Raw genomic sequence first — 25,169 nt, forward strand, 5'->3', positions numbered from 1 at the left:
TAAAACAATGTTATGTATAATACACATTATAACAATATAACAACATAATATCTAATAACTATATAGTATATATAATATATAACCCATAATAACATGATAGTAAGCCATACACACACATAAAGTGCAGACATTTTTAATGTATATATTGAATCCATAAGATGCTTAAACAGAATGAAGGAAAATGGCTACCATTTATTGAGCCATTATTTACCAGGTATGGTGGTAAGTGCTTTTTATACATTTTTATAGAATCCCAGCAATAACCCTGTGAAGTAGGGGATAGTGTCATCTATTCATGGGGGCATGTTTTTGAAGTAAGATGAGAGCTTAGGTTCAAATTGAAACAAGGCTGATTTTTAAGGCCTCCTGTATATCTTCTAACCAAGTGCAGACTTGGAGTTCTAGCTACTTCCCATTGCTCAGGAGTCATAGAGTAACTTTTTTTTTTGGCACTGAATAAATTTTGTTTTGGGGTTCAATTTGGTCTGAGTTCAGGTATGATGAGTTCAGCTAAGCACTTTGATATTTTTTTATGTAACTATTTTTATAGTTGTCAATGGACCTTTATTTATTTTAATTAATTAATTAATTACTATATATGGTGCTGAGAATTGAACCCAGCACCTCACACATGCTAGGATAGTGCTCTACTACTAAGCTACAACCCCAGCTCCCAACACTTTGATATTAGAGAAATAAGTGACTTGGGACTGATCAGCAGTATAATGAAGCTATTAGAAGAAACAGGTAGGAATTAGTGGTTCTAGATGGGGATCCCAAATAAGGTTTTATAGAGAAACTGGGAGTAAATTATTATTTTCTAGTAATAATTTTTTAAAAGGAGTCTCATTTAATCTGTGTAACTTAACATGCTCTTCACATCACTTGTATCTAATGGAAATGGCACACAGAAACCTCTGACCCCCTTTAACACTTAATGAAGGGCTGGGGATGTGGCTCAAGCGGTAGCGCGCTCGCCTGGCGTTCGTGCGGCCCGGGTTCGATCCTCAGCACCACATACCAACAAAGATGTTGTGTCTGCCGAGAACTAAAAAATAAAATATTAAAAATTCTCTCTCTCTCTCTCTTTCTCTCCTCTCTCACTCTCTCTTTAAAAAAAAAAAACACTTAATGAATACGTGGGCTACTCTGAACTTTGGTTTCTGCATTTATAAAACTGGGAGAATACATTCTGTTTTACAAGGTGAATGCAATTATAGAGACTCTTATAAGCTCTTACTGACCTTCTCCGTGGATTAGGGTCATAAACTAGCTGAAGTTCCACAAGCTGAAGTTCCATTGGACCAAGAGGCATTATTTAAGCTGAGGATTATGATATGTCTCAACAGGACCCATAAAAACATGATAGTAAGCCCTAACCTGAGGTAAGGTCTTTGGAGAACTATGTGTTAATGGTATTCACTTCTGTCTCTCACAATGCTGATGCTAAAACCTGATTTTGACCCAGGGATTTAAAGATCACATGTATACTTGGTATCTGTAAACATGAATTAAAGTTTACTTGCCTTAATTATTTCATATTAATCCAGGCTGAGAGTTGTTAAAGTTTGGTATTACACTTCTAGTGGCAGATTACATGTGAATTTAGGAACATTATGTTACCTGTCTTGGAGCTCAGCTGCTGCTGCTTTGTCGGTGCGTTGATAAATCAGCTCTTCAGGCTATAAGAGAGTTCAGAAATGGGAGAAATCACCTACACTAAGTTTAATAGGTGTACTTTCCTTTTCTAAATTTACAACTTTATTTTTTTTTAATAATGAAATTTCAGACATGAATGTCTTACTGGAAATAGAGAATAGTATAAGGGATGCCAATGGGCCTATGATCCACCTTAGTAATTAAAGTGCTCTGAAGTTCCTTCTCAATTTCATTCTATTCTTTCTCATAACAGAAGTAACTGACCTGCATTTGTCTTTTAACATTCTTGCATTCAACAGATACTGAGTACCTACTGTTGCCAGGCACTTTCCCAGGTCATGGAAAAACAGGGATATAGCCATGAATAAAAATCTGTCTTAATGGCACTTACATTGTAATAAATGAAATGGGCAAATTAATACTATGTGTTTGTGATTTAACTGTAGACACAAGTACTCCTAATCAACATATTATGTTGTTTTGCATGTATTCTGAACTTTAATAATTTATGAATATTGCTTTTTCTTTCAGTGTATTAGGGATAATGGCAAACATATTTAGAGTGCTTAATAAGATTCATTAATGTTGACTGATTTAATTACTACAAAATATTCTATAATGTACTATAATTTATCTTTTATCATTCTAGTTCTTAAACTATTTTAAACCCTGTTGCTATGAAAAATCTTGTATTTCACTTTCTGACATATGGCAGAATTTCTCTAGGGCAAAGATTTTCAATTTTTTCCAAAAATTTGTGCCACAGTAAAACTACTTATGTTTTACCTCACAAACCTAGTAATGCATAACATATCTAGCTATCAAATGAAACAAAACTTTTAGTGAACAATGCCCATGCTTACCACTTACAAGCCAGCACTCTCTTGAGTAAATGAGCCTTTTAGTAGACTGGACCTGCAATTTGACTTCACATTTCATTGGCATAGTTGTGAAATCAATCTAGTAAATTGAGACCAGTACTTAAAAAAATTAAGTCGAATATATTTTGTGGTGCTTTGTGTTGTGGGGCTTTTTATATCATAACTTTTTCTTATACATGTCTAAAATGTGTTTACTAGTTGTCTCATATATGTAAACGTGTGTTTCTTAGTGTGAATTTGGCTCAAATAGTCTGTAAAGCAAATTTTCTGTTCTAAATACCTAGGAATAAAATTGAGGGCCAAGAAGAACCTAGTTATCTTGGTATAATGATTTCATATCCCTTAATCTCTTATCCATAAGTCTGTTTTTTTGGTAGTTGTAGATGGACAGAATGCGGTTATTTATTTGTTTTTCTGTGGTGCTAAGGATTGAACCCAGTGCCTCCCACAAGTTAGGCAAGCACTCTGCCACTGAGCTACAGCCCTAGCCTCATAAGTCTTAATAAAAGAATAATACCTGAACACTGGAAAGGCCAGGATATGGAAGGCTTCTTGAAAAAAAAGATTTCCACAGCTTGGGCTTGGTGACATCAAAATTTATCCTTAGTGGAGAATCATATTGTTGAATATTAAACCAAATCTAAAAAAGACAATTACATGAGCATATAGGTTAGCAGATAACATATGTTCACGCCCATACATGTATGTGTGTATGATTACAGAGGGGCAGCAGAGACACCAGGTGTTCCACAGGCTGCCCCTTTTGTCATTTTGTGATTTAAAAATTGTACCCATTTTACAATCAGGGCTTCACAGTTATCATTGGCCATTTTTCACATTTTTTTTTAATATCTGAAGTTGGGTGCACCTTACTATTGATTATAGGTTTGGTGAAATAAGGTAGTTCCTGATGGTAAGAAACATGAACACTTTTAGAACACAGACTAGACTTTCCTGACAGTGCCCTTTCTGGAAAGCCTCCTAATTGAGTTGTTTGGCAACTTCTTTGTTTCCATGCCACTCATAGTTTCTGAGATGACACTTGTCATGTTGATCTTGTCACAAGCAAGATCACTTGTGTTGGAATTTTGCTTGCAACATCTACAACTGTGTGATCTTGGATGGTTTATGTAACTTCTGTGTGTCACAGTTTACTCCTCCATAAAAGAGGGATAAAAACAGTAATAATCTCAGAAGGTTGAGCAGTTTCAATAAGTTAATTCATCTGCACCTCTTACAACAATGCCTGGTATGCCGTAAATGCTCAATAGTTGTTAGCTCTTTTTATTATTTATCATTGTTTCTGATTGCCTATCTATTCATCCATGTCCTCACCACACTTATTGCCTGAGGACATTGGCTGTGTCCCTTATTCACTATAATACCTTTAGCATCTAGCAGAGCTCCTAGCATGTAGTCATGGTATTAAGTGATTGCATGAGTGGTCAGTTTGTTCATGCAATGTATTTAAGTATTTAATTCAATGTTCACTCAACATATTTAACCAGTACCTGCTTAGTCATGGGGGATAGAGTAGTGAATGATCTCTACCCTCATGGGTCTAAGGGGATGTTACAGCAAACAAATCAACAAGTAATACCTGGGGTACCACACGACAATGAGGTGGAAGAGTGATCCCTAGTCCCATTGTCATATCCTTTTTCATGTTACTGTTAAGATCCTTCCACTGTAAGGGACAAAACAGCCTTCCCTGCCCCTTGACTTTTGACCAGTAGACTGGAATGGAAGTGTCAGTCTACATTTCAAAGGCTTTGTGTGTAAATAGGTTTCAGAAAAATAAACTCAAATAAATGTTTATCAGTATGTAAAAATAAAAAAGGCTTTGTGTGTTCCTGCTTGCCCATTTGCGCTCTTCCCAAGTTCCAGAATAAGCACATGAAGCAGAGCTGTTCCCTGCTACTCAGAGGTCTGCAGTGAGAAGCCAAGCTGCCCAGCCTTCCCTCCATTAACACAGCCCTCGCAGCTGACTCACAGACCCATGAGAATAAATGTTTGAAGCTATTTAGGTTGGGAATGTGTTTTTGTTGTTATCAATGTGGCAATAACTATGAAGGCTTTGGAGAAACAAACAGGCAGGAACATGAACTTTTAATGTGGACAAGGAAGTCCTCCCTACAAAAGTGACCTCCAATCAGAAATGCAAAAATTAAAAAAAAAAGGGAAAAATTTACAAAGATATCTAATAAGGGGAGGGAGCACACCGGCAGGCAAAGTGTGCTCGATGTGTTTGATGGAGAACAAAGTGACTGTCAAGGAGTGAGCAAGGTGGAGAAAGCAGATGAGGATAAGAGCAGCGGGTATTAAAAGGCTATGCCTGGGAGGAGAGTGGGCTTGAGGCTGGAACCTGAGAGGGACTTTTATTTTTTACATGGGACCCAGAATACTTGTATTTAGATTTCTCCCAGGATCACACCTATTGTTTTACATATAGCATCATAGTTAATAATAATAGGTGTACTCCTGGGAAAAATCGCCCATACTAACAATATGGAATTAAATATGGAATCTTTATGATCTTTTATTTATTTATTTTAGGAGTGAGAAAAAAAGCCAATAGGGGGGAGGAAGGTTTTGCAAAAAAACTGAAAAACATTAGTCCTTTATCAACAAAACCCAGGAGGGGAACATGATTTTTCTTGAAGAAGGGATTAGCTGTGTTACATATTTGGAAAAGGAAAGAAGAGTGAGGAATGAGGATAAGCCATTGGATTTATTTTTTAGCAAGACAATGGTACTTGTTGAGTTTAATTTTTGTAGTAATGTCAGGAAAGAGGAGCTAGATTATGGTGGGTTAAGGTCTGAGTACTGACAAAGGGAAGAGGAGTTATAACTAGTATTTGAAGAATTCTAGAAGGAAAGGAAAGGCAGGCAGTAGCAGTTCAGAGTGCATTCAGGTTGGAAAAAGCATAATTTAGAATTGTTGGACTCTGGAGCAAATAGATAGGTAGGCAAAAACATCTAGAGGGAAGTTGAGTCAATTGGGAGAGCCAGGTCTTGGAGTAGGAATGGTGGAAAGGGGAGAAGCTTAATTCTTAGAAAAGGAGTGAAGGAGAGAAAGAACTGATCATCCAAAGAGGTTGTGTGGTGGGGAAGAGAGCAGGTGAGGTTTGAGAGTGCCAGGCATTGCAGCCACTATGTGTCCTCCTCTGGGAGCAGTCAGGCTTAGAGCAGGGTTAGGACAGCTGCCACTGGGGTGCACATCATGAGTCCCTGTCACTGCCTTTAGGAGAATTGGGCAACCATACAGTAATTGTCTTGAGAGCTAACAATAGTTTTGAAAGAAAAAAAAAAGTTCTTCAAAGGATTTTTCAATGGCTATTGACCCTGTTTGATTATTGATAACCTTGATAACCCAAACCTAGAAGGAGTTTAGCAGATCACTTATGATTATGACAAAGACTTTGATTAAAAGTAATAATTAACATAAACATAGTGCTCCACAGTACTATTTTCACATTTGTAATAATGTGAAATATAATTAATAGGAGTAGCCATTTGCTGGACACCATGAAAGGCGCTTGGCATATATTACCTCTAATTTAGCTGTAGCCTTAAAAGTAAACAAGTTTTCTTCAAAGTAGGGTACACACTCCAGAGAATGGGAAGAAAAATATTAGATCTTCTATTTTTTATGTTTATTTTTAAAGTGCTTTTTGTGTAATATAAAATATTGATACACATGTAAACATATATAATTTATAAATAAAAACACATGTATTGGAGATATCTGCACACTTTTTACTGACAGATACACAAAGTTCAGAGAGCGGTGAGTACATGATGAGTATAAACACATTCAACCAACAATAGGTGCATTTGTTAGTATGTGACAGGTGTTCCACATTAGTTATCTCATATACTTCCCAAAACCACTCTATGGACACTTTCTACTTAGAAGCAATGACCCCACTATCACCTCTGTTTTATCAATGAAGACACAGTTTGTGAGAGATTAAGAAATTCCCCAAGCTCACACACTAGTAAATGATAAGAGTTTCAACTCGGGCAGTCTGACCCCTTAACTCATATTTGTAAACACTGCTTTACACAGTATCCTTCATAATAAAATCACCCACCCCACCCCACCCCGCCCATGACAGAATCATTTCTACAGTAGTACCTGGGCATCTCCCTTTGAAAAAGAAAAAGGGAGTTGGGGTATAGCTCAGTGGTGGAGCACTTGCCTAGCCTGTGTGAGGCCCTAGGTTAAATCCCCTGTACTGCAAAGAAAGAAGAAAGGGAGGGAGAGAAAGAAACCCATTCTTAGGAGATAAGTTATATTTATTTAGTTTTTAAAGAACTATGGGCTAGCCATTGTACGTGCTATTTTAGAACAGAAAACTGAAGGTAGAACCAGGGCAGAAACTCAGGTTCTCTGAATCTAAATCCCATATTTTAAAATTTCATTCTGCTTCTCTGCAGGTGAGGTGAAAAGCTTTATTTAGGACCGTTTAGATGACTACTTCTGCCACCGTTCTTGCCACCACATTTCTTCAGTTTTTTTTTTTTGTGTGTGTGTGTGTGTATTTATATAATGTTTTTGGATATATAGGATATTTAAATCAATCGATAAATTTTAAGAAATCAACAACCAATCAACCATGTTTAAAAGGAAATGGCAATACTCACATTATCAGGACCAATTAAACAGCCCACACTTTTCAGAGGACAGAACGTATCAAATTGTCCATAAAAATGTCCACTGCAAGGATTCCATATTAAATAATGATTTTGTTCCCAAGTTAGCACATAGGCAGTTGGACCCTGAAGGAAAATATCCATTAAAAACAGTTTCCAATTGATGATGTAAGTAAAGTCAATAGTAATTTGCATAGATGTTTCATTATTTTAGTTGAACCTCTAATTTTTAAAATCCCATGGTGAATGGAAAACATTAATTTGAAGTTCTGAGTTGTACTGACTTTAAAAATGAAATCAACTTTTTGGGGAAATTTTTTGTGTCTGTTATTAGTATAGTGACCAAATAAAGACAAGAGTCACCCAACCAGAATATTTTACAATTGGTTGACAAATGAACTATTAGTGGAAATAAGCAGTCATTGGCATTTTCTTGTTAGAGTCAGTAAAATTGCCATTTTTCTTGATGTCAGGCATCAAGAAAGCCGATTATGTTTGAATACTATTTTGAATAAAGTAAGGTATTTGATTCATATTTGTAATTAGGTACATGCATAGAAGATTTGAAAGGTCTTATAGTTTAAATCTTTACTGTCCTCCAAAAGCTCACAGACTTAAGGTTTGGTCCCCAGTGCAGCAGTGTTCAGAGGTGGGGCCTTGGTGGATGATGGGATCCTGAGGGCTTTGATCTTATGATGGATCCTTCATCTGTGACTTTGGAGGGAGGGGATTTATCACCAAAGCGCTCTCTCTTTGCTTCTGCTCCACCACTCACTCCCTATCATAATGTCCTGCCTCATCACAGGCCCAACATGGAGCGAAACCTCTAAAATCATGAGCCAGAATACATTTTTCCCCCTTGTAAGCTGATTATCTCAGCTATTTTGTCACCGTGATGGAAAGCTTACTGGCGTAAAATGATACCTACCAAACTGTTAAAGTGACTATACTTGGAGGAGAGTGGGCTTGGGGTTGGAGCCTGAAGAGGGACTTTTACTTTTTGCCCATAATACTTGTGTATTGGTAGATTCTTTTATTACAATGATTGATTTATTTATTGCTTATGCATGATTTCACTTTACAATATGCTTATTGATAATAGCCTTCAAGTCGTGAAGTGACTTGCTTAGGGTCACTTGGCTAATGAGGTGTAGACATGGAACCTTGAACATAGGACTTATGCTTCTGAGCCTACTCTTCTTTCCCTTGAGCTAGCCAGCAACTCTTGCTATCTAATTCTCAGGGATTCCTAGAGCGTCCTTGTACCTGACCTCTATGGCCTCTTTTTGAAATATTCTTTGGGTAATCTGCTTCAACCCATGTGAAATTTCTATCCTTGGATCCACAATTACCCATCATTGCCCAAATTTGGGGGATATTTTCTGTGGCTAAAATTCAGATAGTCACTATGTCTGCGATTTCATAAAAATAGCAATGCTAACATCAAGATATAGCTGTCAACATTCTTTTCTTTGCTCCTGGGTTATCTGGCTTGTCCCCATTGCCTGCCAAGTTAGCATACATCTCATAGAAGCAGTGGGCATGAAAGGAGAGATTTCTCGCCTCACCACACTGCTTTGAATCCTTTTCCCTCCTCAGGGTGCAGAACATGCGATTCCTAAAGGAATCAGAATGCTCAGGAATGTGGACAGGGAAAGCTTATACTAAAAGGACTGTTAAATGAGGACTTTGGATGGTAAAAGTTCTGGGCTTGCTTAAAGAAAAAAAAAATTTGAAGTACTTTGTAGGGTCGCTAGTACCTTGTTAAACCATTTCATATGTTACCCATGGTAGTTAAGGTATCTCTGGGCTGCTTTCTGAGAAACTGAGAGAATTATTATGAAAACAAGTTCTGGCCATGATCTGAACATTTAAGTGGGTTAGACAAATACACTCTTCTGCTGAAGCCAGCCTAAGTGTCTTACCTCAGGAATAGCATTGCCCATCACCAGCCAGGCCTTCTTACCCAGGAACAGAAAGTAATTACATAGCAACACTGCATGCTCTTCCTCATCTCCTGCCAGGAGATCAAGAAATTGCTGACAAAAAAGAAAAAAAAAATGTTGTATTGAATGACTGCTTCATTCTGGATTGGCCATGCAGATTTTAGTAGGTCATAGTTGAAATTAGTTTCTTAAAGCATAAGACTTGTTTTTAACATCTTTCCCAAAATGTTGACCCTGTGTTGATAATCTTTAAAACAGCAAAAACACTTCTGGTGAACATGACGTTTTCTTTAACACTGATGCTTTCAATGTGGATTTCAAGAATTAACACCCAGTGTGATTGGGGTGGGGTAGGGAAGACACTAATTTCAAAGTTTTAGTTTTCATATATAAATGAAAGTACACTATGTGCTAAGTGGTTTTTAAAGTATATTTTATGCATGAGTTCATTTCTTCCTAGATTAACTTTTTAAGGAAGGTATTCTTGTTTCCAAGTTTTTGCAGAGGAGGAAGTAGAGGCACAGATCAATAAAGCAATCCCCAGGCAGTGGTATGGCCAGTCTGCCTCTAGGGTACATGAACTGTTCTAGTGTTCACATAGCTTCTTATAGATCCCTCAAGGTTATAGAATTTTATTTCTAAAATTATCAAAGCTTATGTTACCAAAATATACTGGGGAACAAAAACTATAAAGTGTACTTGATTTCTTCAATGTAGTACTATCCTTCAAAGGAAGCTGTATAATACTCTGTAATGCAAAAAGTGCAACATGAGACTCAGAAACAGAATGAGTATCTGTGATGTTTGTTTTGTACTACCAAAGATTCCTTTGAAAATTTATGCACCACACATCAATTGTAAATTCCATGAAAGTGGAGATTTTGCTCACATTTAGGCCTTAGTATAGTGCCTGGTATTTGGCAGGTGATTGTCCTAAATAAATAATGATATGACATGCCTTAAGAAGTCCACGAATTAATGAATATACCATTTCCAATTATAATATAGAGTGCAATTTGGATTTTTTTTAGACTGGGCTAAGTCTTCATATACTTCAGTATATGAAGGTAATAATACTAGATGGACAATTCAGCATTAAGACATCTGAAGTGTCATTTTCTTATTCTTTCTTTTTTTAACTTAGGAACTTTGAGATAATTGAACCAGGAAGAGAAATACTTCAGAATTTTAGTTGATATGGTCAAATAGATTTTATTTTTGATGGCAAATGAATGTTCCAGTTGAAGATGACTTGCAAGCCATTTAGAGAGATTCAGTTAAGTTAGCTCAAGTTAGTAAACCTCTCCCTGAGAGGGAGAGCAACTTACATCAGAGGTGCTCCAGAGGTCACAGATACTGGCAAATGAAACAGTGTCAGGCAAGAAAGGAATCAAGGACACGTATCGAGCTACCAGTTCCTGTAGACACAAGATCAGCTTTAAAAAACTGTTTCCAAAAAAATAGACAGCATCAAACCCTACCACATTTCTTTTTTGTTTTTTTCATTTTTTTTTTTTTTTAGTTGTAGTTGGGACACAATACCTTTATTTGTTTATTCATTTTTTTATGTGGTGCTGAGGATTGAACCCAGGGCTTCACATGTGCTAGGCAAGTGCTTTACCACTGAGCCACAACCCCAGCCCCCTCCCTATTGCATTTCTTAAAGTAAGTTTCGTATTTCACAAACAGTGATGCTCATTATGAACCTGCTATTGTGTTACCTTAATCCTCACCAGACATCCTATGCAGAAGGTTATGGCTATTATTTATCTTTCACAGATGAAGAAACTGACTTCTCTGTCCCTTTGAAGTATCCTGGTCTTTTTTTTTTTTTTCTCCCTCTCCACTTCTTCACTTTCGGGTATAATAGGACTTTCCGGGTCATGGTGTACTTTCCTGGTCATGGTGTACTTTCCTTAGCCCAGTCTTAAAGGCAGCATTTCTCCAAGGAGTCTGGTTCACTTCTGAGGGGATGGTGTTTAAGAACCAAGATCTGGACATCCTTGTATTTATAATTCATATTTTAAAATTTTTTTAACGAGGTTATCATGCCATGTTTATTGGCCTATCCATGTTTCTACTTGTTTGAATTTTTGCACATTTTCAAATTTGCACATTTTTATACTGGTATATAAGAAGTTTTTTTTTTTTTGGCTTTTATTCTGTGTCCCTTTCTGTATTATATTTGTTGTAAATATCATCTCCTGATTTGTGGCTTGATTTTTCATTTTATTTATGGTGTCTTTGGATAAACTCAAGTTCTCAATCCAACCCCACCACTGAGAATTGAACCCAGGGCTTTCCACATGCTAGGCAAGTACTCTGTCACTAAGCTGCATCCTCAGCCCCTCAAGTTCTCAATTTTAATGTGGTTACATTTTTCTTTTTCTTTTTGACTTGTACTTATTTCTGTCATACACTATTCCTATCATTTTATTCTGTATTTTTACTTTCCATACTTTTTCTGATTCTTTTTTCCCTCCAACTCTCTTCACCCCGTTTCATTTTCTTTCTTGCTAGTTTAGAAGTTAAATACACCCTTATCATTTATTCAGGGGCTAATCTAGAAATTTCAATATGTATATTTAAGTGAAATTCTAAAGTTAGCATCTTTGCCTTTATTTTGAAGAATATCAAGGGCATTAAAATACTCTCATCAGCCCTGTCCTGACACATTCACACTTTTTTCATGATTTTGGTTGTATCTATTTTTCACCCACATTGCTATTATTATGGCTTGTAAGACAGTGTGTGTGGGCTGTGGGTGCAGCTCATGGGTAGAGAGCCCTTGCCTGGCATGCACAAGGACCTGGGGTCACACACACACATATACACCACATGACAATGTTGTAGATTCACTCACAAGTTTCCCATTTCTTCACCAAGTATTGTGTGCTGAGAGCCATTGCCAAGTAGGAATGACGCATGGCAATTTCTTTGTCAGCCTACTCCATGTTGCTTAGAGGAAAGACTCTCCATTGTGGAAATGGGCTTGCCTTTGGACCCAGGTCATTTGCAGTGACATTGCATGTATGCTTGAGTAAGGTGACCTTGCTCAAGGACCAGGGCGGATCTGGGTTTAGGGCGGATCAGGTTTTAGGGAGTATCCTGCTCCTTGGGTTTAGGGCGGTTCCAGGTTTAAGGTGTACCCTGCTGGGAATAGGGCGTATCCTGCTGCCTCAGGCACGCCAGCTCCTTGAGTTCCCCTTGAGTTCTTGCAGGAGATTCAGAGAGTATTTGGGATTCAGAACGTGGATTTCCCCAGAACGTGTGTAGAGTGCCGGTGTGAGTTCGGGAATAAAGAATTGCTGTTTGAATCTACAAGGCTGTGAGTGGCTCGTGATTTTGTGCCCAGCCAGACTGCAGCAATTGTGTGTCCTATTTAGGATTTTCCTTTCACGTTCAGTCCATACGTTTTGTGATTCCTTTAGTAAGAATCTTTTGGTTGTGATTCTCACAACACTTGTGTGAAGGACAGTTTCCCTGACTATCAACTACTAGTTTGACAAAAGGCTATTTTGTAAGCCTTGTCAAGAGTCTTCTTTTCTGGCTCATTGTGCAACTAACAAGTCTGTTATTCCAATCATTTTTCTTCTGTAGATGATAATCTATGTTTTCTAACTGCTTTTAAGATTATCTTAATCTTTATGTTCTGCCTAGATTTTGATTTCTTTTTGTTTATCCTGCTTAGGATTTACTGGACTTCCTGAATCAGAGGATTGTCTTGGAAACTCCTGGCTTAGACTATTTGAGTATCATCTTACTCCATTTTACACAGTTTGGACCTCCTCCTGCATGTCCCCTGCCTCTAAGCATTCTTTTCTATCTCCCCATGCCTGTGTGTATTCCAAGTAACTTGTTTGCATGTGCATTCTAGTTCACTAACTCTGTATTTAATGTTCCACTGAATCTGTTTGTTTAATTTCTAATTATAACTATTGTATTTTTCATTACTGCTTGTAAGAACCTTAAATTAATGAGTGAGTTAATCCCTGATGGGATTAATTGAGTGGTAACTGGAGGCAGGTGCGGTGTGGCTGGAGGAGGTGGGCATTGGGGGCGTGGCTTTGGGGTATATATTTGCACTTGGGGAGTGGAGTCTCTCTCTGCTTCCTGATCAGCATATGAGCTGCTTCCCTCCACTACACTCTTCTGCCATGATGTTCTGCCTCACCTTTATTCCTCCTAGGAATGGAGCCGGATGTATGTGGATTGAGACCTCTGAAACTGTGAGTTCCCAAACAAACTTATCCTCCTCTAAAGTTGTTCTGGTTGGGTCTTTTAGACACAGCAGTGAAAAAAACTAACTAAAAACAATATTTATTTTACATCCTGTACTGATAAATCTGTCTATAGTTTTTGTGGCCAGATTCGTCGGCTTATTATTTATGCTAAGTCTTTTTAAAAAATATTTCTTTCTTTATTTAGTTGTAGTTGGATACAATACCTTTATTTTATTTATTTTTATGTGGTGTTGAGGATCGAACCCAGGATCTCGCATGTGCCAGGCAAGTGCTCTACCACTGAGCCATAACCCCAGCCCTGTTTATGCTAATTCTTAACCTTCTTTATGGTGACTTATTTCTTCATTGAGATGAAATGACTTTCTTCTAGAAGGATTTGTATTTGCTTTTGACGGGAATCTGGGATTGTTACCAAAAGTGAATACTTTCAACTAAATTTTTGGTTGAAGTTTTTTTGGGACCTACAGACAATATAAACTCTAATCCCACATGTGAGTAAATACAGGTTAACGATTAGGAGTTCTCCGGAAAGACTCTTTTTGGTGGGGAGGGATGCTGGGAATGAACCCAGGGAGGAAAAAAAAAAAACCTCTTTATTTCTCTTTCATCCAGAGGCAAAGCTAGGCAGCTGGATTCCTTCTCAGGGCAAGGACTTCCCACTTTATCCCTTAAGGCCATTACCCTCACTCATCTCCACCTGAGTCTCTAAGCTTCCAGCCTGCTCTAGGTCTCCCATCTCCCACAGCCTGCAGCTCACTGAAACTCAGCTCTAGTTGTCAGGAAGGACAGCAGACACTATTTCAAGCCCTCACCCTTGTAGAATATTGCATTCTTTGTTTCTTGTCTCTGTATTTCTCACCGCTCCCCCGCCCCCTTCACTTTACTTCTGTTTCAGCCATGATTTTTAAAATATTTGAAACATTTAATGTATTATCACTTGTAAATGTTCTCTACTGGGAGAAATATTCTGTACATTACATTACTCTGCTAGACAGAATACAAGTCCTTATTATGGTTTCCAATAAAAATTACTTGAAGAAATGACATGTAAAACACAAGTTTATATATATCTACATCTGCAAAAAAAAATCTTATTTCTAAATCTTTATGTGAATGACTGGTAGCAGCAGTCACTCCCTATGCTGCCCATTCTCCAAAAACATTATGGGTTACTCATGTAAATGTCCTGCTTAACATACGGCTTCTGGTTCATGAGTTTGTGATGGGCGTGGTAATTTGAAGTCAACAAATGGAACATGTATATTTAACGATCCAGTGTGTGGGTCTTTGGAGTGATGACCTAAGTGCTGAAAATGCTTAAATTGTTGAAATTTTTTTTTTTGCTTAATTTTAATCAACAATGCTTCTAGCTGTAAGCATAGTACCAAATAGTTATTTTAGTATAATAGAAAGTACGTGAGTTCTAAAGCTAGAGGCTTTGTGGGTCATAACCTAAGTTACTGAGAATATACAGTGAAGACATGTTTACATAAGACATTTTGAAAAATGCAAAATACCTTCTCATATGTTAAATATTCACCACCTAATATAATGCCAGGGACTTAGTAAACACTCAAATTATTAATTGAAAGAATGAATTAAGGATTATTTATTGTCATCCCTGGGACCTGCAGACTCTTCTAAAGAAAATAAGCCCCGTGGCAATAAAAAAGTCTCCATCATTACTTTCATCACCAATAATCTTGATATAGGAAATCTTTTTTTATAATACAATATTATTTTTTAAGCTTTATTTTATTTATCTATCTATCTTAATCTATTTATTTATTTATTTATATGTGGTGCTCAGGATCGAACTCAGCCTCGAATGTGCTAGGCAAGTGCTTTACTGCTGAGCTACAACCCCAGCCCCAGGAAATATCTTTTAAATACTATGTAATATAGTACAGTGGCAATATATTGAAATTTTAAAACATTGTTAGTAACATCATAATAAGCAATGAGTACTTACTGCTGTTGCCTGTGGATTACTGGGGTAGGCATTAAGGAGCTCCTTAGGAGGGTTTAAAGGTTTGAGATACCGGGTAACAAACACAGTTTTTCCACTTATATCAATTACTGTTGTAAGGCACTGACGATTTGGAAACTTTAAGGCACATTCAGCTTGAAACTTCTCTGTTGCTTGAAGCAATTTCTCATCTTCCTGAGACTCAAACTTCAAAAAGAAAGACTCCATGGGTTTAACATATGATCATGGGAGACAAAGTGGTATATGTGTGGATGCGACAGTCAGCATGAACTATTTAGTGTGGTTTGGGAAGCTTGACAAGTGAATCTTTATAAAACCATCACATCTTGGTGTCCCTGCAGCTTTATTTACTTATATTTATAATTAATTAGACTGATTTATTAAACACTTAAAATATACATTCTATAGGATTAAAAGAAAGTAGTAAACAGGCAAAGCAGCCATGTGGAAACCATTGGGAATATTAAAATACTCTATAAAAAACAAACTATGGCACACTAATTCTGATTGATGAGCCCAAGCAATGGAGTTTTATGTGTATTTTAATGTGAGTTTTAAGAGGGTGAGGCTCAGACATCTAACATCTCAAATGTAAAATGTCTGTCACAGATTCCTAGGATAGAACTGTGAAGCCAGAAATAATTGTACTTTCAAAAAGATGGAAAACTATGAAACAAAAATGGTGCAAAAAAAGATACACACCTGAATTTATCCCTGTTCCTTTAAACCCATTTATTTACTTATTCATCCAATTACTTGAAAAATGTTTACTGAGCTTTTAAGAGTCCCCATATTCTGGATAAGTGAGTATGAAATAATCCCCTTAAGGAACTTCTAGCCTGGAGGGGAACATTGACAAGCCACCAGGTGCTCAACTCCTTGCCCAGAGCTTCTATGGGGACAAGCACAGGGTGCTATGGGAGCAGCTAGGAGAAGCAGCTATTGCACTGTCCAGGAAGAACACACAGATCTTGACTCCTTACTGATTACTGGCTTTTCAGGTGGATAAAAGTGCATCAGGAATGTTTTCTACCACTTTCCCTTGATGTTCGGTATCTTAACTCTGTAGCAGTGAATTGTGGGCAGGGCCTGTGTTTGAATGCATTCCTCCATACAACAGCATGCATATGATAACCACCTAATAAGTATTAATGGCATTAATAGTTATTTAGGCCACCAGGATACCATTTTATGTCATTAAGCAGGAGTTTAAGTAGTATGCTATGTTGGTGATTTAAGTGTCAAGGAAAAGAGCTAAATGCTAAAAGAATCTGGGTTGTGTTGTTCCTTTTTCTTTTTTTGTACCAGGGATTGAACCCAGGGGCACTTAACCAGAGCACATCCCCAGCTCTTTTTTGTATTTTATTTGGAGGAAGGGTCTCCCTGAGTTACTTAGGGCCTCAGTAAATTGCTGAGGCTGGCTTAGGACCCACAATCCTCCTGCCCCAGCTTCCTGAGCCACTGGGATTACAGGTATGCACCACTGTGCCTGGCTTGGGTTGTTTGTTATGAAATAAATTTAGGCAGAACTGTTAAATTCAAAGTTCATTGGACATGACATTTGGGGGAGACTTAACTGGCTCCATTCTTTGATCTCTAAATTAATGAAACGGGTTTATCCTGCCTCTTAACAGTCACACGTGGAAGTCCCTACAGACCAGAAACAATTGTGAGAGATACACTGTCTCTGTAAGAAGCAGCTCATGGACTTGATGGAACTGGACATATGCTCCCAGTGTGCAGGTGACATTCATATTGGTGACCTTTTAATTCAATGCCAACTAAGATTCACTTGGATGAAATAAAAATGTCCAGGACATTTTTAGGAGTGCTGGATTGAACCCAGAGTTTTGCATACACTAAGCACGTGCTCTACTGCTTAGTTACCCCAGTCCCAAACTGGACATTCTTCATGGACCTGCAGACATCTATATTCACTGCCAAAGGATCACATAGGCATCAGGATCCTATCCCCTGGGATGGTGGAGATAGCAGTTAATTAAACCTAGTAACTATCAACTGATGAACTGTAGAAAAAAACACTTGGTACCTTCTTAAGCATGCTCAGCTATCATAAGCAAGCAAGAAGAAAAAAGAAATGAGAAGAAAATTATATTAATAGAAATATTTTAAAAAAACTAATTTTTAACCAAGACAATATAAAGTAAGGAATCTTAAAATAAGTGTTTCAGGAGCTGATTCTTTAAACTTTTACATTCATAAATGCCTTTAAAAAATCATATGGAATGACTCCATATGGGAGTCTGACACTTGCCCATGTGGATAGTGGGACTCTAATCTGCTAATCCTGGAAGTTGCTGTTAGTGGTGGAACAACTCAAGGTTATGTTCCCAATTGTTTCAGGTGAGAACTTCTCTCTCCTGAAGAGTCTGCAGGTGAACTATGGGGTGGTGTTTTCTATCACTGGGTATTAAGGATACCAGGGCCCTGTCAATCAATATGCCTGTCTTATTTAACTGCAACCAAGGATAAGCCCTCTTTTTAGAAATCTAAGAGAAATGCTTCATATAGCCACCATGGGGCAGTGAAATGCCACTAAAGGCAGCATTAGGGAAGAAAGGCTGCAGAACTTGAGGACCTGTTCTGAGCCCTGGAAACCTTGGCAGGGTCCTGTAGCAGGAGGCGAGGGCTGGAGAAGGAGCCTTAGTACAGAGCAGTCCCAGGTTTTCATCATTTCTGCCAGCCTCAGACTGGAAGCTCATCTCCAGTCTGGCTCCAAACCGACTGCCTTTTCTTTTGTTAAGAATTCATAGAAATAACAAACTCATCTTTTGTCTGGGAGCATTCTTCCATGCAAATATACTCATCATCCTTCTCTTGAGTTTATACATGAAGACAAACATTCAGAATATATATTTCCCTTTCTGAAAATATTTTGAAATGCATGTATTTTAATGTTTTCTTGAGAACCTGAGCATTAGTGATAAAGCTTAGCATGTAAAATTAATCTGAATTTCAGTACATTTGTGTTTCCAATAATCCTCATGTCCTAGAAGTGCCTTGTAAATGGAATATAAAAAGTATTTTTCTCTGTGAACTAAATTGTAATACAGGAAAAGAAACAGAAGTGTGCTCACTTTTTTTTTCCATCTCCATCTGAATCTTAATTACAATGGGAAACTAGAGTCAGCAAAATATGCAGTTCCTCAGCACTCAGAGGTTGGAGGTGGACAACATGTGGTATGCTGGGTGTAATGTGGGCAGAGTCTCCACCTGCTAGTCTGCTCTACCCCCTGCCTAGAGCTCTGGGGATGCTCAGTACTGTGGGTTGAATGAATACAAGGTGGAGCCAGACAGACATTTAAGTTTCACCTCTGCCATGTGCTACCTGTGTGCCCCTGCAGAAAAAGAGTCTGCCTTTTCTCACCTCTAAGTTGGAGACCCATGCCCAAGATACCTGTAAGTGTGAAAGAAGAGAACACGTCTCCAGCCTCTGACAGTGCTGAGGACAGAGTAAGGGACTTCAAACATGGGTGGTGGTGGTTACTACTGGATTAGTTTACATATGCATAAGAGGTCACAATATCTTCTCCCAAATCCAATGAGGGTAGAGTGTGTAAATGCTATGTAAGCATTTACATTAGGAAAGTTATTTCCTCATGATGAAGGTTGGGAATAGTTAACAAATGGATGTTCTAGAAATTCTTTTTTCTAGAACTATCTAAAATTGTACTTGTGCAGATGTTTGTTTATTTCATGAAATGAATTGTAATGACCCTTGAAGGTCATCTGGCCTTATGAGCCTATGAATCTACTCATAGCACAGCCAGGGATGTGAGGTCAGACATGGAAATCTATTTCAGCATGCTTGCCAGCAAATGTCAAATGAAAGAGCAATCTGATGTTCTCATTTGTCACATTTCATTTTCTTCACATTGAGAAAAATTCTTCTAAAAGCAGAACGTGTTTACATTTGTCTTGCTCTGCCTAAAAGTTTAGACTGCTGACTGACCTAATTATTGGCTCAGTGGAAGTGCAAACCCACACATCTGTTCAAACTGAAAGAATAATAAACAGAGATTGCAGTAGGAGAATCTGTTTGTATGGTGAAGAGTTTATAAAGCTCCACCTGGTAATCTCCTCTCCTGCTTCACTGGCAGGGGACGTGGGTTCTAGACCCTCAGCAGAGTTACCTTTTCTCGAACTGACTCTCCAGGAACCAGCTGAGGCTCGATGGTGATGAACAGGGTGATGTAGGAACCTTCACTTAAGCTTCGGACAGAATCAAAGCCTCGCTCGAGAATCATGTTTCTCTCCTTACTGTAGCCCAGGAGAACTGGGGGAATATCTATTTTAAATGTTCCATCGATCTGTGAAGAAAATATGACTTGGTAAGCATTCTGGCAATTTTCCAACAGAAGTTCAAAGGCAAGTCTCAACTCATTATTAAATAAAAATCACTTAGACTGGCATTGGAAGCCCTCACATCTTTCTAGCCTTGTTTAGATGAAGTGCTGTCTCTTTCATGAATACTTTGTTATCTCTACCACCTTTATGTATAGTTTATTTTATTTGTTATATTATGGTTTTCTGCTGGATTTTATAGTTGTGTGCACATTTGTCATATTCTTCTAGATAATTACTCCCTGCAATATTTTCCCTCTTTTTTTTTTTTTAAAAAATCATCTTTCTCTGACATGTGGAAGTGTTCTGTGTACACATTAGGTGGCCAATAAATGTGGGCTGAATGATTGATCAGCCACTTATCAAGAACTAACTTATGTAGTGTTTCAAAAGCCAGGACTTTCTCACTCTCGTAAAGTCAAAGCAGCAACGAATTTATTGAAGACTAATGCTACAGAATTATTAAGTTTGCAGAGAATCCAATTTTTCTTTCAGTCTTTAGTGACATTTATATCTTAGGAGAAATGAAGAACTTAAAATATGAACAACCTGAATAGAACTTTTTGGGTTGAACTGAATAGGCTCTTATTTATTATTCTCCTTATATTAACAGAGTTCACCAAAGCCTATATCTAATCAGATGATAGATAGTGGGTGGACAGGTAAACAATCACATAAAAAGTACAGATGAAATAATAGCACATTTTTTTTTCTGTACAACAGGTAGATGATGCAGGAAGGAATGAGTACTATCTTAAAATATTCAAAGTGGGGACTGGGGTTATGGCTCAGAGGTAGAGTACTCACATAGCATGTGTGAGGCACTGGGTTCGATCCTCAGCACCACATAAAAATAAAATAAAGATATTGTGTCCACCTATAAACTAAAAAATAAATTTAAAAAAAGAAAATTTCACAAATAAGGATTTAAGACAGGGTTTTTCAACCTGGGTGCTGTTGACACTGGGGGCCAGGTCACTGTTCTGGAGGGCTGTCCTGTGCATTCAGGTGTTTGGCAGCATCTTGGGTCTCTATACACTAGATGCCATAGCAACCTCTGCCACACTTAAGCATGGAATTTGGAGTCAGACAAAATATTTTAAAAGACAAATGTAATGAAATAAATCTCTAAAGATATAATGAAGCATATAAACCAAAACATTGACTAGTTCTTTCTCCTCTACCAATCCTAGCATGTTGGAAGTCATTAAAAGGTGGATACCAACTGTGCTGTAGGCTTTGTGATTTGAGTAAGTTAATGAACTGCTTCATTTCTTCATCTTCGAAATGGGACTAGTGATGCCAGAGGCGTGGTAAGGCTTAATCAAGGTTACATATAAACAATGGTATGCATTGTGCACCCAGGATAGTTACCGAATCAGGATTCGTCTTGTAGCTCCAGAGAAAAGAACCAGGGCCTAAAGACTGGAAGTGCAGGGAAGGACACGGATTATGGCACAGTGCAAGGGAAATCTCCATGGCAAAGCATGGGAAAGAGAACAGACTGCTTTAGGGTATTGAAGGTCTTGTCAGTGAGCTCCAGGGGCACAGCAGAACCTCAACATCACCAAGGTAGGCCAAGGAGAGTTTTGAGTAACTGCTTCTGCATATCTTCCAAATATGAAATTCAGCAAAGCCAAATGTTATGGATAGTTTGATTTGTAAAAATGATGTGCTCTTTCTTTTTTTCTTTTTAAATTTAAAATCTATTCCAAGAGGAAAATGTGAATTCTTTTTTTTTTTTTTTTAGGTAAAAGATCATTTTATTAATAATTTCCTTAAAAATAGTTATAATTTATTCTTTTAAAAACTTCATTCATTCATTTGTTCTAATTTGTTATACATGACAGCAGATTGCATATCAATTCATAGTATACATGTGGAGCACAATTTTTCATTTCTCTGGTTGTACACAAATTAGAGTCATTTAATTTGTGTCTTCATACATGTACTTAGAGTAATGATGTCCATCTCATTTCACCATCTTTTCTACCCTCATGCCTCCTCCCCTTTTCTCCCTCCCCTTTGCCCTAAATTCTTTTGGGCCAGCATACCACTGCAACATGAGCTATATAGACTGCTCCTTTTTCCCAGAGACAACTGCAATTCCAGTTGATGCTTGAGACTGCAACCAATCCAAGCCTCCCAGACTAGAGTTTGGGTCTTGGTCTTGCTCGAGTCTGTGGCCTAGGCAGCATTTGTTCTGTGTGGTCATTGCAGTGGCTCATGGGCTCCTGTTGCTGTGGATTTAATACTGGGATGTCAAAGAAATTTCAGAATCTTTAACTGTCCCAAATTACAGCTACTAAGTCATTCTAGAGTTGCCAACCTAATGGGTGCCTTAAGCAAAATGACTAACTCTGAAGAAGGGAGCCTTTGTGGAGCATGCCTGTGCTCATGGATTTTCATGTTTTAAATAATGTGCACTCGCAAAACTATTAATGTACGCACTTCATTAAATGGGTCCTCAACTGTCCTGATTGTTTCCTTCAAATTACTTTTAGGCACCATCCATTTCATTTTTATCATTTTGACAAATCGCCACTTTGTCCCACCTTCACTTCTGTTGAAATGTTTAAAAAATTCTCAGATTTGAATAGTCCTACAGTAACTGCAAATTCTGAGGAACACAGAAGTTTAATAAGCCATGCAAGTCTGAAGGCAAATCGATGACTTCATACAGTGATTTTCTTATTTCCAAGGGGTTTGCACATATATTCTCTCAGTGTTGAGTTTTTCACAGGAAAAAATGGTTCGAGCTATGCCTTTTTCTCATGGAACCCTGACTTTAGGTACTTACCCTTGCTTGGAAATATATAGTGCTAAATGGAATCTTCACGCATCCCAGCCAGTGTCTCTCAATACGGGTATGGATTCCACTTCCCCTTTCACGGTCGTCCTAAAGGACACATGGGAAGTAATAATTGTTTAAGAACTCCAGATACTCATTTAATTAATATGATAGCAGGAGAGCAGCAGGATTTTAGCTGAAAGTTTGTGGACCTGGGTTATACAGACTTAATCAAGTTCTGGCTCAGACACTTTATTAAGTGACCCTAGGAAAGCCATTTAGTTTCTGGGAACTTTAGTTTTCTCATCAATGAACTGGAGATTTCATGATCTACTTCATAGGGTTATTTCAGAATTGAATAAGACAGTGCATGCAGAGCACTAATAAAATTTCTGCAAAGCAAATACTCAGCTGATAATTTAAAAAGCTAGTTCTCTTCCCCATCTATTTTTCCCCAATTATATGTGTCAAGTTTCAAATATTTCAAACCCAAGGAAGATGGAAATTGTGCTTAGGACTTATGTAGAGGGTAGAAGGTTTGCCAAGAACAGAGTTAAGATGGTTTCCTTTAAACTGAGAACTTACCTCTGAGACATCGTATAGTACTTCATCGAAAATATTAATAAACACATCATCTTTCACTGACTGTAAACTCGCTGTGCTGTAATCCCCATTAGGGGCCCTGCAAAATAACATGTCAACAGGGACTATGAAAGTAGGCAGCATAGAAATTATGAGCACTCAAATGTCAACATTTGAACAACACCTAAGTGGGAGCACAGGTGTGGGGATTAGAAGCCGTGCTGTCGTTCCAAGGATTTATCTCGGTCAGGGATGCTGCCATGTCATACCTACACTCCAATGCAGAGAGCCCTCGACTGGAGGCTCTGTGCCCATCCAAACCCTCTGCTGGCTCTTCCTAGTGAGGCTATAAGCTTTGCAATGAGTTATTCTGTTTTTTTTCTTATTTCTTTCTTTGTTATTTTTAGATATACATGACAGTATATATGTATTTTGACATACTGTAGGGCTATAACTTATTTTGATTAGAATCCTATTATTGTGGTCATACATGATGTGGAGTTGGAAAGTTATGCCCCATTCATTCTATTATCTTTTCTGTTCCCATTCCCCCTCCCTCAAAGAGTCATCTTGGCAGGATTGTGGTGGCTCAGTGTCCAGCTACAAGGCCTCCAGAGGTTTTGGAGTCAGTTGTGGGCTTCCTAAGCATCTTAGGAGGGTGCATCTCCTGGGAGACCACTGGAGTGTAAGCCTTCTGTTGAATGGTCCCGCTGCCCACTCCCTGGAACATGGTGTGGCTGGAGGCCGGGTACCACAGGTATTTTGCTAAGCAATTGCCTTTAATCCTTCTTGTTCCTTTTGCTCACTCCCTGTATCATAGTGGTATCTTCCCCCTGTCCTGGCTTAAGTAGTTGTAATCCCTGCTCTCCCTTTAATCTACCATGTGGGTTTAAGTAAGTCACCTCCCCTCTGTGGCTTTTAGTTTCTTCTCCATAAAAGCAAAGGGTTGGATTAGATGATCATTTCAAGTGCTAAAATAATAATCTTTTAAATATCTAAAATTCTTTGACCAAAGTTCTGGAATGCTTGTGTGGTTTTGGTGAGGGAGAAAGTGTCATTTATGGGAACTAGGGAGTTTCAGATTCACTTTAGGAGAGGACATGAGGAAGAAAGGAAAAGCAGTTTAGGGCTGGTGGTGTGAGGGGATGAGAAAATTTGAGCTGTAAGAAGCCAGAACCTGGAGGGAAGTAGAGTGTCTCAACATTGACCCAGGTTTCCCAACTCTGACATCTTTCCACTTTTATTCTTGAACGCAGTCAGCCGTGGGTCCCAGAGGAAAACCGTGGCACTTGGCATCTGGAGCTCACCAGCTACAAACTTTTTGCCTTAGTCTTTTCTTGCTGGGTCTCTGTTTCCTTTGCATTTTTTTCAAAATATCCAACAGTTCTTTAAAGTGGAACGTATGCTTACCTAAAGGGAAGTTCGAGTTCTTCATTCCAGCTGGGATTCGGCCCTTCAGCGGTTGTCGTGTGGCAAATTGTTCGTTGAAAAGAGACTTCTACAAAAGGACGCACTAAAACCTTTAATAAAAGCAAGAACAAATCCTGAGTCCATCGTGGGTAGATGAATTATTTAGTCCTTAGTAGTGGTTGGCTGTGCTTCATCAATAGTATGTTTTGAAAGAACATGAAGCAGAGGCAGGACTGTCCATCAAGTTGGCTCTTAAAACCTGACGGGCAGGACTGGAAGCTGAACCCGGCATAGGGGCCTCTCACCTGGCCGAGGGCATAGTCGGGGCTGTGGGCCGGGCTGTGTGTGCCTGGGGAGGCAACGTGCTTTTCACTGAAAGCCCTGGAGGACCTCGAGGGCGGCTGGAATTTGCTAGGAGGGAAAAGGTAAGAAAGAAAGAAATGATGTGAGGAGTTATCATTGAATTCTACTGAGAATATGGTCTCCTTCAGAGATGTGAGCCCTGGAGGCTGTGGTGACAGCCCTTGTCCCTGAGCTTGATCCAACTTCAGAAGGCTAGGTATGCTCTGATCCTCCCTGGCCACCTGGTGGCTATGAGGGCCTTCTCCAGATTCCATTCCCAGGCCTGCATGTCTGACTGAG

At 38.4% G+C, this 25,169-nt stretch overlaps 1 protein-coding gene across 1 annotated transcript in view; it reads right to left on the minus strand.

Annotated features, from left to right (window-relative positions):
• The window catches only part of Cc2d2a (coiled-coil and C2 domain containing 2A), a 97,334-nt gene that overhangs the window by 2,517 nt on the left and 69,648 nt on the right, over window positions 1-25,169 (minus strand). Inside the window, exons 24-34 of the mRNA XM_026403359.2 lie at window positions 24,833-24,938; window positions 24,528-24,637; window positions 23,121-23,217; window positions 22,545-22,643; window positions 19,534-19,710; window positions 15,362-15,565; window positions 10,474-10,563; window positions 9,125-9,238; window positions 7,191-7,325; window positions 3,058-3,180; window positions 1,624-1,682 (exon numbers count right to left, since the gene is read on the minus strand). Of these exons, the coding sequence (XP_026259144.2) occupies window positions 1,624-1,682; window positions 3,058-3,180; window positions 7,191-7,325; window positions 9,125-9,238; window positions 10,474-10,563; window positions 15,362-15,565; window positions 19,534-19,710; window positions 22,545-22,643; window positions 23,121-23,217; window positions 24,528-24,637; window positions 24,833-24,938 (1,314 nt within the window). The remainder of the gene's footprint in view (window positions 1-1,623; window positions 1,683-3,057; window positions 3,181-7,190; window positions 7,326-9,124; window positions 9,239-10,473; window positions 10,564-15,361; window positions 15,566-19,533; window positions 19,711-22,544; window positions 22,644-23,120; window positions 23,218-24,527; window positions 24,638-24,832; window positions 24,939-25,169) is intronic.

The sequence above is a fragment of the Urocitellus parryii genome, chromosome 10 (genome assembly GCF_045843805.1).
Source record: "Urocitellus parryii isolate mUroPar1 chromosome 10, mUroPar1.hap1, whole genome shotgun sequence".
Classification (NCBI taxonomy): Eukaryota; Metazoa; Chordata; class Mammalia; order Rodentia; family Sciuridae; genus Urocitellus; species Urocitellus parryii.